Source organism: Anas platyrhynchos, chromosome 2 (assembly GCF_047663525.1).
Source record: "Anas platyrhynchos isolate ZD024472 breed Pekin duck chromosome 2, IASCAAS_PekinDuck_T2T, whole genome shotgun sequence".
Classification (NCBI taxonomy): Eukaryota; Metazoa; Chordata; class Aves; order Anseriformes; family Anatidae; genus Anas; species Anas platyrhynchos.
This window is the reverse complement of record NC_092588.1, coordinates 133078601-133090980: the sequence shown is the minus strand read 5'-3', so window position 1 is coordinate 133090980 and position 12380 is coordinate 133078601. Positions and strand designations below refer to the sequence as shown.

The 12380-nt window shown below is 47.5% G+C and overlaps 1 protein-coding gene across 2 annotated transcripts; it reads left to right on the top strand.

The window, feature by feature from the left end:
• The first annotated feature begins 4524 nt into the window (after window positions 1–4524).
• TAC1 (tachykinin precursor 1) lies at window positions 4525–10683 on the top strand. 2 transcript variants are annotated; one of them, XM_005010948.6, is made up of 6 exons: window positions 4525–4632; window positions 5170–5307; window positions 5458–5554; window positions 5989–6012; window positions 7597–7650; window positions 10184–10683. In XM_005010948.6, exons 2-6 carry the CDS (start codon window positions 5185–5187, stop codon window positions 10231–10233), a joined length of 348 nt encoding a protein of 115 aa, XP_005011005.1. In that variant the 5' UTR covers window positions 4525–4632; window positions 5170–5184; the 3' UTR covers window positions 10234–10683. The 2 variants fall into 2 exon arrangements, with proteins under 2 accessions (XP_005011005.1, XP_012965582.1); XM_013110128.5 differs by having other exon boundaries at window positions 4610–4736.
• The last annotated feature ends 1697 nt before the right edge of the window (window positions 10684–12380 follow it).

Genomic DNA, 12380 nt, shown 5'->3' with positions numbered 1-12380 from the left:
GACAAACAGGGTCTCTGTTTGCATCAGAACAAAGCAATGTCAGCAGTTTTCTGCCAAGAGTGATGAACTTGGTTAATCTGAAGAGCCTGCCCCTCAGCTGCTCCAAGCCCTCTGCGTTGCAAGGAGAGGTCACGTTGCAGATTTTCTGGCTGAGCTCAGACCAGAGACGCTCGCAGTCTGCCCGAACTTCCAGGAATATTTTGTGCCACATTTCATGGTTGTCCCTGATCATTCTGTTGGTTATGGCAAATGTGGAAACAAAAAAATAGATTAGTGGTTTACAGAGACAAACACTGTCTCTGTGAGGTGAATACCGTTCTGCATTTGCTATTAACATGTATCGTCAGAATGGCGCTCAAGGTTGGCTATGAACAAATCCCAGCAAATTCTGCATCTTCCATGCCTCAAATCAAAATATTTGAAGAAGTATGGTAAGGTATCTCGGAGTATCTGCATGTCCAGATCTTCTTGCTTTTGTTCAGGCTGAAAGAAAGCAGGCACAGAAACACCCCAGAGGCTTTGGCAAAGGCTAAGCCCCTGCAGCCAGGCACCGCCGGGCAGTCAGGCAGCCACCTCCCTGCTCCTCTCCACCAGCTCCCCACATCTCCTGCAGATGTAGAGGTGGTTTTGCAGGGCTTTGCTTCTCTCCCTCTGAGACCTCCAAATGGCTGAGGATAAATGTTTTTTCTCCTCCAAGGACATGCACTCTGTCTCCCATAAGGATCCTGGCAGGACTTCATTTATTCCTTGCTCAGCTGATCACCTATAGAGTTACCAGACTGGGAGGTCAACCTTGATTGTGGTATCTACATTATGTGTTTATAGTCGGCATCTTAATACCCCACCATTTATTTTCGTTTCAGCTGTATGCCTAACTTAGTGTGGACAAAAATGGGCCTTGGATCGTGGTGTAGGAAGTTCACTCTAGATAACTCTGTGCAAATGATACCAATGGCTTGGCAGGACAGAGAGCAATGATGGCTGTGTGAAAGGTCACAGGGATCAGAAGAGTGGGGAACACCATTACCTTTCCTTTTCAAAGCTAGAACAAAAGACCAACATTGTATTTCCAGCTCTTAACAGAAAATTAAGTGTGAGATCAGCCTTTCTTCCTCCTGTACCTGCCCAGGGAATGGCATTCCTGTGGCACAGAGATCTCACTGCTGCACTTCTTGCCTGCCTGTGAGCACAATATGATTGACCCTATAATGTCTGATTTCACAAGTAGAACAATAATCTCTCTCGTGCACTTCATGGATGGAGAGAGAAAGAGCGAGAAAGAGAGATGCATAATTATCACATATGCTTCATGCATTAATATGTACAGGCATATGCTCTGGAAATGTAAACCTTTGTTAAAAGAAAGAAATTAAAGCCAACAAATTTGTAATGTAAAATTTAAAATACAGGTGAAAGTAATTCACTAACCCAGTCACATTTAATTATAAAATGAGGTTGCTGTTGTGAGCTCTGCTAATTTTTCCAATGCCACTTGGATGCTTTGCCAATAAATACTCTTACAGTGTCAAAATCCATCACTGTGTTACAAAGACACCTCATCTGTGATCAAAATCATTCTATTTCCCCTGGAGATCCATACCTATGAAAAATTTAAGAGGTCATCAGTCACAGTCTCTTTCCAATATTTATAAAGTTATAGCTCTGGATAAGAACATTCCCAGAATTCTTGTCACAACAGAAATCAGAGCTGAAATCTGGGCTATTTACAGACAGGATCACTATGCTTAGGTAAACCGCATCTCATTCCAATTTTCTGAAGTTATATAAAATATCTGTTCTAGGGCTGAATCTCTGTTATTTTCAGATATCTGGTGAAAGGATGAAAGGGATCTCAGAATATATGAGACTTAGGCTCTAGGTTTAAGTATCTGGCATATGATTATATAGCATAAAACCACTGAAGAACAATGTCAGGTGCATTCATTTAATGTCTCTGAAATGTTATATACTCAAACAATTCAGATTTGCATTCTGCCCCAAATCTTACATGGCTACATTTAATTTGCTGTTTTCACAGAGCACATTAGCTGTTTGTTGATGGAACAAGAATCACTCGATAATAGCATAGCAGCGATTGTCTTTTATCATTAAACTGTTGGACTTTTTACTGGAAACCAAAGCATCATCATAAAATTCAAATAAACATTTCACAAGGATCATCACACAGGATGTATCATATTAAGCCCATCTGAAAAGCAGTTCTCTGAGGTGTGTTTCATAGGCAATTGCTTCCCAAATAGTTTTCCATTAGTGTCGAGATTGAAGCCACAACAAGCGCCTCTAATCTGGTTCCTAAGCTCGATTAGGGAGATGTCTGGATAATAACTCCAATAGCGCTTTTTTCTGCCACTTCCGTGGGAAATGTTGACCACTGTTTGGTTTACCGTGGGTCTAATGATCTCTTGATTCATGAAAAAAGTCTTTGTGCTAGCTGATACAATTCACGCAGTCTCAGTGTACCGGGAGGGTGGGATCTCTGCATTAGACATGTACAGGGTGGACATTCAATGCAGACACCTTGTGCCTACACACTCTCACATAATAATTCACAGTGTAACCCACTAATACTATGCAAATACTTCTGCTCTTGTGCCTGAGGCAGAGGAAGATTTTGGCAAAAACGAGGACATTTTGCTTTGCCCTGATGCAGCCGGAGGGCAAGGACCACGCAGCACAAGGGCAAGATCTGTAACTGCTTCCAGGTCGAGATGTGGCTCTTCCTCCCCTACTTGAGCCTTCTACCTCGCCTTCATGTGAAAAATCAACTCAGAAATCCTCCCTGGGAAGCAGTTTTGCTAATTAGCCATGAAATCCACTAACTTCCTGACAAGTCCATAAATGTACTGTCCAGGTATCGCAGGTCAAAGAAAGATCAAGCCACCGATTTGTTTCAGAAACAGAGAAAGACAAAAGTAAGCTTGACCTATTAGTCATTTTTTCACTCCCACCCAAACTATTAGGTAAGTCTGAGATAACGTGCTCGAATTCATTAAAGTTTCTAAGGAATGGAGAGGACCAAAATACACATCTTTTCATTTTTCATCTCTTGCACTCTCTTAAGAAAGAAAATCCCTGTAATTCCCCAGGTCAGGCTATGATTACATCCATTTTGATAGGGCTCTGAATTACAGAAGAGAGAAGACTTTTCAGTTCAAACCTATGATACTTATCACAGCTTAGACTCCTCAGTGACAGAACTGACTTCAGAGGAAGCTCTCAGTGTTTCTGTAAAACATAAGCTTCATCGACATGCCTAGGATCGCCCTGCCTGGAGCCATATCTCTGACCTCTCAGTCTGTCGTTACAGTGAACAGAGGCAGCACGATGAAATAAGACAAGAAAACAGTTTTCCTTAGGGACTCTTCAAAGTTCACGTATCAAAGGGAACACTGCAAAGCTGCAGCACGAAAATCTGACAGCTCGGGTTCCCCAGGGCTGCTGAACGGTGCGATTTTTGCCAGCTCGCTGCTAGGCATGATGAGGAGCATGCACAGCACTCATGGTAGAAGTGTCAGCAGAGGCACCCCAGCAGGTGCCAGACTCCGTGCCGTCCCCAGGTAGGTGTCCCCAAACCCCATCTTCCTCAGCCACCACCTCTGACAGCCCCTGTTGGCCATGGAGGGTCCCTTAGGTACCCAGGTCACATCCTTCCTCCTTTACCTGCTGAGTCCTGCAGGGAGCTGGGAAGAGGCTTGGCCCCTGGCTGTGCTTTGGGGGGATACTTTGGGGGCTGGGGAGCATTTGTTTGTCAGGGAGGCCTGGAATTAGCCATGCCTCTACTTAGCAACCAAGATGCTGGGTCCCCACAGGGACCGGCTGCATCCACAGCTGTACCCAACGCCCTGTCCTCAGAGGGGAGGGTTACGGCTGTCAGCAAGGCACCTAGGTGTCCCAGCACCCTGGAACAAGCCAAGGGATGGTACAAGGGATGGTACAAGGGAGCTGATTCCAGCAATCTTGCCTTTCTCAGAACAAACACTGCTAGCTCCTGCCAAACTCTGCACAAAGTGCCTTACGGAGGCTGCAGCACAGCCCGGATACTGGGGATCCACCAGGGCTGCCTGAAACACCGCTGGCCTCGGGGAAATGGGAACAGCCGTGCAACGGAGAGGAGCAGGAGGAGCTGTCCGAGCCCTTAGGGAAATGCAAAGCTGCTCTATGGGATGGGCGAAGGTAGGGACATTGTTCAGAGGGAGCAAGGCTCCCCCTTTGCCCCCTCAGCCCCGCGCTTAATGCTGCCTCAGGAGGCGGCACGGGGGTCCCCAGACCTGGCGGAGCTCGGGGGGCTCCCTGCAACCCCATGCCTGCTGCTCGCCTCACCCACACCCTATAGCCGCAACCTATAGCCGCACCCTATAGCCGGGGTCCCCGCAGCGGCAGAGGGGTTTTGGGGGAGTTTGGGGGGAGCCGGAGCGGCCCCTCAGAGAGCTGGGGGCGGGGGCTGCTCGCCGGGGCGGGGGCTGTCACGGGGCTGGGACGATAAAAGCGGGGGTAATTGCATTTAGGCAAATGAGGCTGCCTCGGCCCTCCCCGTCCCCGGGTCTATAAAGCGGGGAGCGGCGCCCGCCGACGGCCAATGCGCACGGAGCGCCCGCCCTGCCGCTGCCACCGGTGCGTGAGCCTCGGGAGCCTGTCCGTCCGTCCGTCTGTCCGTCCGTCCGTCTGTCTCTCCGTCCGTCCGTGTGCGCCTGGACGCGTGGGGCTGCGCTGGGAGGGTGTGTGCGGGGCTCCGTGCGCGCCCCCCCTGCGTGCGGGGTGGGGGGTGAGGGGGTGGCTGCGTGTGTCCGTGTGTCCCCCCGCCGTCTGTCCCGCCGCACCCCGGGGTGCCAAGGGGGCGTGGGTACCCCCCCCCCCTGCCTGCACGTCTGACCCCGCGAGTCTGGATGCTGTGTGGGGTTTGTTTTTTTGGGGTGGGGAGCCTGCCGGTGGGTGTGCGTGTGCCCGGCCCGACGTGCGGGGTGCCCACACACACGGCTCTGTGCCTGCCTTGGCCCTGTGCCCCCCGAGGGCACAGGTTATTGGGGTGTAGGGCTGTATGTGCGAGGTGTGTGGGGTTGTAGGGATGCAAGTCCCAGGTGTGGGGGGTTTCAGGGCTGTACGTGCGAGGTGCCCCCGGGCACTCCGGGGCCTCACCCTCTGCCCCCCCAGGACGTCGAGGCGGCGATGAGACTCCCGCTGGCTTTCGCCGTGCTCCTCCTGGCCTCGGCGCGGGCGCTGGCCGACGAAATGGGAGCCCCCGACGATCTCAGCTACTGGGCAGACTGGGCCGATGGCGAGCAGGCGAAGGTGAGCCCCGACGGGATGTATGGACACCTTGGGGGGACCGAGCTAGCTCTGTGTGTCTGTGCGCACGCTGTGGGGCTCAGTGCCGGTGCGACCCCTCGGGGGCTGTGGGTCCAGGGTCCCCGCTGATGGCCACCCGCTGTCGCCCCACAGGAGGAGCTGCCGCTGCCCCTGGAGCACTTCTTGCAGAGGATGGCGCGGAGACCCCGGCCCCAGCAGTTCTTCGGCCTCATGGGCAAGCGGGATGCCGGTGAGTGGGGTGGGGGTGTTGTGGCATGCCTTGCACCGTGCCTCCCTAACCCCTTGCATCTTCCTCCAAAGATTTAATTTCGGTTGCTTGCATGTTTTTAAGTGTCATATAAGACAAACACCACACCTAGCAGCACGGTGTAACCCCGGTGCCATGCAGGACTGGGCGTGTGTATGGTCTGTAACACATCCCCTGCATGAAGTGGGAACTGGTCAATGCCACTCAGGGCCAGCAGATCTAACTTGTGCAGGCTTATCTGAAACAAGATTTTGTAGTCTATTCAAAGCACGGTTGTAAACATCACCTTAATTTTCCCTGTAGGGTGGTTTCTGGATTTGATGCTTCAAAGTGTTACAGTAACATCATATGTGTATGGCTATTCCTTTTATAACTTTATCCTTTTTTTTTCCTCTTTCCTTTCCTCCTCCAACCAGGATACGGCCAGATCTCTCACAAAAGTAAGTTAAAATGCAAATATTTTAAGTAATTATGAGAAGATATTCAGGTAGAGAATAGCATTTTTCAGGGAATTAGGTAGAAGGTAGTTAAGTTTAGCTCAGGAATGGCAGTGCAGAGGTGGAGAACTGTTCTGTTAAAGGCAGAATACCCCACAGTCAAGTCTCAAACCTTACCTAGTCTGAGCTGCCACGAGCTTAGAGATTTCAAGCCACATTAATGTGTGGATGCTGCAGTTCTCTTTTATTTCTCTGGGGGCTTTCTGTAGCCTTTCTCATCGGCAAGGCAGGCTTACTGCCAGACTTGGAGAGGAACAATTAAGACAGCAAAATCTGGAAGATTACAATAGCAAGCTCCCGAGTCCCTGCGAATGATTCCAGGGGCGAGCCCAAAGGATGGGATGTGAGATGCCGGGTGGGTGCTGCCCATGCTGTCCGGGCGTGAATCAGCCCCCGCTCACAGCACAGCCTGGCTGGCCATGTTCTGCCCTACAAACGCATCTCGCACTGTTAATAAGCATGCCTTGCTTTGTTTCTGTGCAACACCACACGGGAGATGGTGTCAGTAGTGCAGTGCTACCCAGTTGTGCACGGTGACAGTTTACTCTCTAAATATATATGTGAAGATGCTTAGGCAAGCTCTGGAAGACTTAACAAGGGAAAAAATATCTTTTTCTTTTATTCTGGAAGACCTCCTCTGACCACAGAGGTCAATAACTGTCCCGGCGCTCTGTTAGTTAGATTTTATAACTGGGATTATTTATTGGAAGACCAATTAAAGAGTCTGATACAAAGCTCATGCCAAACAGCCTGCTGACTAAAGTAAAAAATTACAGCCTTCTGAAACTGCTTCGGCTCAAATTAATACCTGTGATGTCTGAAGATCGTTTGTCTTGGCTTGTACATAAATTAGCCAAGCATAATTATTTCCAAAGAGAAATTTCTAAGTTTGTCTCTAAGTCAGCTTAGAGAAAGAAGAATGTCTCCTTCTCAGTCCTTACCTGAAACTTCAGCTATCACTATATCTGATAGATACATGCTGTAGGCCAGAAGTTGGACTAATTTATCCTCTACACATTCAGTGCCTCGAGGAGTACTAATGGGACAGGACGGAACATCAGAACTCATAAATATTCCAGAAATAGAGCCAGACTGTCTAGCTCAGACACGTACAGACATTGAGCCATGTTGGCTTCATCTCCAGTGAGGGCACTGCCTTGTCTGTGGGGAAGATTTTCTTCCACATTACAGGAAAAAAATCACCAGTAGGTAGAATAGATGCGTCGCAGAGATGCAAGCTATGCTGAGATACTGCTTTCTTATGTGTCTGTCCAAATTAATCAGAATTGTACTAGGGGAAGAATAAGAATCAGTTATTGGCCATTGTTTTTCTGTTGTACTTAAAAAAAAAAAAAGTCCATCCAAGTCAATGATTGATATTCATTCTACATGTTCTGAGAGTAGCATGAAAAATTAGTGTGTGAGATGAACAGTTTGGGAGCCAGTGTCTTCCTTGGGAAAGCACATTTTCTTAAAATCCTGCTTATTTAAAATGTATTAAAACTGCCCCAAATATATATTTTTCAGGGCATAAAACAGACTCCTTTGTTGGACTCATGGGCAAAAGATCTTTAAATTCTGGTATGTATATGACTAAGTCTGGTACTCTGCTATACAGCTGCTTAACTCTGTTGCCTCTTTGTTCCCCCCCACTGGATGGCAGAAGCAGTCTTTAGTGGAGACACCACGGAGTTCTGGTTTTTCTTTCTGAACCAAAATATGTCAGAGTGCCCTTCACTCCAACACTTGGGGTGGCCAAGCACTGCCATGGTGCACATGAGGTCAGGTGAAGGTCCAGAGGGCACTTGCCTCGCTCCCCTTGTCCTGGCTGGCAGCATGTGCTTCTGGTCCCCAAGGTGCTAAGGCAGAAAACAAGAAATGTTATTGATGCACCAGGAAAAAATCCAGAGACTGAAGACATAAACCTCATTTAAACTTATAATTGAAATACTGATCTCCTCAGATGAAGGGATACTCTCATCATCTCTGCAGATCGTTATTCTTCATAAACTTGGAGCAGGAGGTGAAAGAGCAGAGACCAGCCATTAACACCACCTCAGTTTGCAGGTCAAGCTGCTAAACATTCCCAGCCTCTTCCAGCTTTGCCTAAAAATAGCAAAAAGCATTTTAAGCTTTGAATAGATACAATGAATTTCTATTGTTTTCCCATGGCATCCATGTGGGGCAGAATTCTCCTCCCTCTTGCACAATCCCTGAGGGTAGTTCCAGGCTGCCAGGAGCTCCAGCTTCCCTCTGCTACAGGGTTGCAGTGAGGAAATCCCTTGCTGTGAACCATAAAGTGTCAGTTAATTCCCTAGAACAGGAATTAAAAAAAAAAAAAAGAAAAGAAAAAAAAAACTAATGCCTATTTCATGTCTCTGAAATAGTTCTCGCTGTTTTTGTTAAATGGATGATAAAAGTTAAATTACTAGCTGACACCTTTATATTACTTGGATACATGCTGTGATCTATATTCTGCAATTATGGTTGTCAGTAACTTTTATTTTCAATTAAACCCTGTTCAGACTAGTAATATTGCTCTCTGCATCATTTTGCAAATTGCTATGTATCATGAATAATTTCGTACAATTTTATCTGTGGTGGCAATAGCTATTAAATGCATAATACCTGTAAATATATCCACTATCACAAAAGTAAATAGCCTGGAAGTAACAGACCGGGTTTGCTTTCCATTGGGATTACATTTACATGAATATGAGGATATAATATACAGCAAATATTTTTAAAAGGCAAAGATTTGACTGCTCTAATTTCAAAATTGCTGGTATAGTTAGGATACTGTTGTGTGGTATTTAAGTATTTATCAGTAACAAAGGGGAATAATGAAGTTTTACCCCATTGGACTATGTAATAGTGCCTGACAGGTAAAAATACAATTCACTGCTTTCCTGCCTGATTCCCCGAGAGGGAAATGGTAGGAAATTTCTTCTCATCCTCTTGAGAAGAAAGGTGCCAAGGGCTGATTAGGAATAGGTGCAAGGGTAGCTGTCACTTCTAGCTAACCCTCCCCACTGAGTGATGTTTAACTGGGCAGGATTTAGACCTTTCTGTGGCACCATGCCGTGGTTTTCTTCTTGTGCAGAAGTGCTGTGCCTCCTGGCAGTGTGCAGGTGTTTGTACTACCCTGGCAAAGGCTGGTGTGACAGCAGGGCTCCATAACGCCAGCATCCTTGTCCCTGCTCTGGTGATGCCACCCCAGGTGGAAAGTGCCGAGTACAGTAAAGATGCTGTAATAATCGGTATTGAGAAAGGAAGCTCAATTCATTTTTTTTCATTAGCCTGATGAAAATTGAAGCCTTCTGAATGTAAATCTGTCACTGATCCAACACAGTGCAGAATGCCCCAGGAGAGACGTGCATTTGCTTGCATGCACACACTCGGCCAAAGCCAGGATCCCTCAGGTTTGAAACAAAGGTGACTCCAGTGACCAGCCACGTTCCGCAGAGGTCAGGCTCTGGTGTCCCCTCTCATGTTAAAAGAGCAAGAAGGAGAGCTGCTAAGGACCAAATTTGTTCCTGAAGACTATTTAAGTGGCAGTCGGCCCACAGGGTAGTCTGGGTTTTTGCCTAGCTCCTGCTTCAGACTAATAAAAGGTATTACTGTGTGTATGGGCTGGAGACAGGGAAGCTTTAAACCCAGCAGAAAGCTGCCAGTGCAGGACAGAAGGTGGGAATGTCAGTGCTGAAAACCTCTGCTCACAAATTGACCAAGTGCTCGGGTCCCGCCTGTTAAATGCAGTACTGGGAGGTGAAGGGGCTCTGAGCTAACGCTACTGCGGGCAGCTCCACAGGCAGAAAGCACTGCTCAGACCTTGGGCAACCCAAAGAATCCCACAGTCTAAGGGGCAAGAGCAGCCCAAGAAGCTCGGGGCTGTGCCAGGACCCCACATCACTGCCTGGAAGGTGAGCAGGGGCAGCAGCCTCCAAATGGTGCTTTCCCCATTGGAGACTTTGGGGACAGGGTAGGATGCATCCCTGTGGGAGCTGCAGCCACCCCATGCTCCGGAGGCTGAGGTCACAGAGGCTTACTTGTACCTGCAGGGCTGCACAATGTGCTTCATGCCATTTTGTGCTTTTTTTTTTCTTTTTTGCAGGATCCTCTGAAAGGAGCATAGCACAGAATTACGAGCGGAGGCGTAAATGAGACATTCCCGTGCATTATTTATTAAACTTCATTTGTTCCAATGGCCAATGCAGTGTAATATAAACTAACCATTGTATGGAATAATTATTTATTTAACAATAATCGATGGGATTTTTTTGTTGTTGTTTTGAGTTAGACATTCAATAAAATGATTATTTTTCATATTGTGGCAGCGATACATGTGTAGGTGCGTTGCGGTTCTGGAAGGACAGCTCCTTCGAGACCAGCAACCCTGGTGATGTCTCACAACAAAGCACATCGTTTGATATGACCTGTAAAGTTATGTTCACTAAACTGAGAAAAGATTCTTTCGTTCATCAAAAGTGAGTCTATATCAGCTTGACAACCAGTGCAGAACAGAGCTGATGTACAGTCTAGTGCCTCAATTTGTTTTCATGGTTTATAATGTACTGTAATTTCCGTATCAAAAAATATATTTGTATCATTGCAGCATGTTTTATGTTTTGTGACTACGTATCTATATATTTTAAAAAGGGGAGGGAGGGGGGTAAGGCTTGAATGTGAATCTGAGGTCTTCATTTCATAGTCTGGAATTTTATGATAGTAACATTTTAAATAAAAACCACTCTGGGGATTTTGCAACATACTTCCTCTGGTGATAGTGATGGCGTTATTTCCAGTGTGAGATACGGATCCAAGTAGCAGGGATCTCAGACTAGAAGGACATATCAGTGTAATGGCTTCCTTTTGCAGGGAGGCTGTGATCCTCCTCCTGTGGGTTTGGGGGAAGCTCTGGGAGAGCTGCTGCTGGAGACAGGAGTTCCCAGGGCTGATTGGGGTCACACGAGGTGCCATTTGTCCTCGCCACTATGGGATCCAAGACATCATGCACTGACTGAATGAGAAGGGCTTGCTCTATCCCCCGGCTCCAAGTGGAAAAATTTTCTGGGGATTTCATCCAATATTGTAGGTTTGTTATTTGAAAGCCAAGCTTTTAATAAATTCTTGCCCTCAGATTCACAATAAAAACACCTGTTGACTCAAACCAATTGAATATGAGAAAAAAAAAAAAAAGAATGTAATCACCTTTTTAATTAAAATGTCTGCTTACTATATTTCCAGGACAGTCCCAAAATGCTACATACATCTCACCAGATGCCAAAGCATCTGTCTATTTGCTCTCCACCTGCTAAAATCTAGAGTTCTCTGATGCTTTTGTACAACCTTTCATCACAGATTAATCAGCAGTAAAAACAGCCAGAATACACAAGCCAAATTTCAAAATAAGCAATACAATTAACGGGTTGTTGGTTTGCATTTTTGAAGTGAACTTGGCAAACTCCATTTTCAAGTTTAACTGAGGACTCCCCACAATTGCACCCATTACAAGTGCTGGTGGACAGACTTGCCTCTCTGGGCAGCCTGTGCCAGTGTTTGGTCACCTGAACAGTGAAGACATGCTTCCTGATGCTTAGGGGAACCTCCTGTGCTTGTGATTTTGCCCATTGCCTCTTGTCCTGGCAATGAGCACCACTGAACAGAGCCTAGCTCTGTCCCCTTTGTTCTCCAGGCTGAGAGCTTTGATGGAGCTCTCCTCATCGAAGGGGAGCTCCTCCACTCCCTTCATCATCTTTATGGCCCTCCTCATTCCAGCAGCTCCATGTCTCGTACCAAGGAGCCCCGAACTGGACAGAGCCCTCCTCACCAATGCTCAGCTGAGGGGCAGAATCACCTCCTTTGATCTGCTGGCAGTGCTTTGCCTAATTAAGCCCAGAATACAATTAATCTTCTATGCAGCAAGGACACGCTGCTGGCTGATATTCAACTCAGTGTCCACCAGGACCCTTCAGCCCTTTCCTGCAAAGCTGCTTTCCAGCCAGGCAGCCCCCAGCACGTCCTGATGCCTGGGGTTGTTCCTCCCCGGGTGCAGGACTCTGCACTTCTCCTGGTTGAACTGCACGATGTTCCTTCAGCCTGTCCAGGCCTCTCTGGATGGCAGCAGGACCCTCTAGTGCATCAGCCACTCTGTCCAGTTTCATGCCATCTGCAAACCTGCCGAGGGTATGTGTTGCCCCATCTTCCAGATCACTGAGGAACACCTGTAACAGCAGAGCTCAGCCCTTGCGGGTGTGGCTTCAGAAACCAGGGATGATCAGCTGAGATGGGGAGCACAGGCCGGTGGCAGC

What these genes read in the sequence shown, in the direction of transcription:
- TAC1 (XM_005010948.6), top strand. Translation starts at nt 5,185, where the DNA reads ATGAGACTCCCGCTGGCTTTCGCCGTGCTCCTCCTGGCCTCGGCGCGG. An exon ending in CATGGGCAAGCGGGATGCCG is followed by an intron (nt 5,555 to 5,988) that starts GTGAGTGGGGTG and finishes TCCTCCAACCAG; the next exon opens with GATACGGCCAGATCTCTCAC. An exon ending in CAAAAGATCTTTAAATTCTG is followed by an intron (nt 7,651 to 10,183) that starts GTATGTATATGA and finishes TCTTTTTTGCAG; the next exon opens with GATCCTCTGAAAGGAGCATA.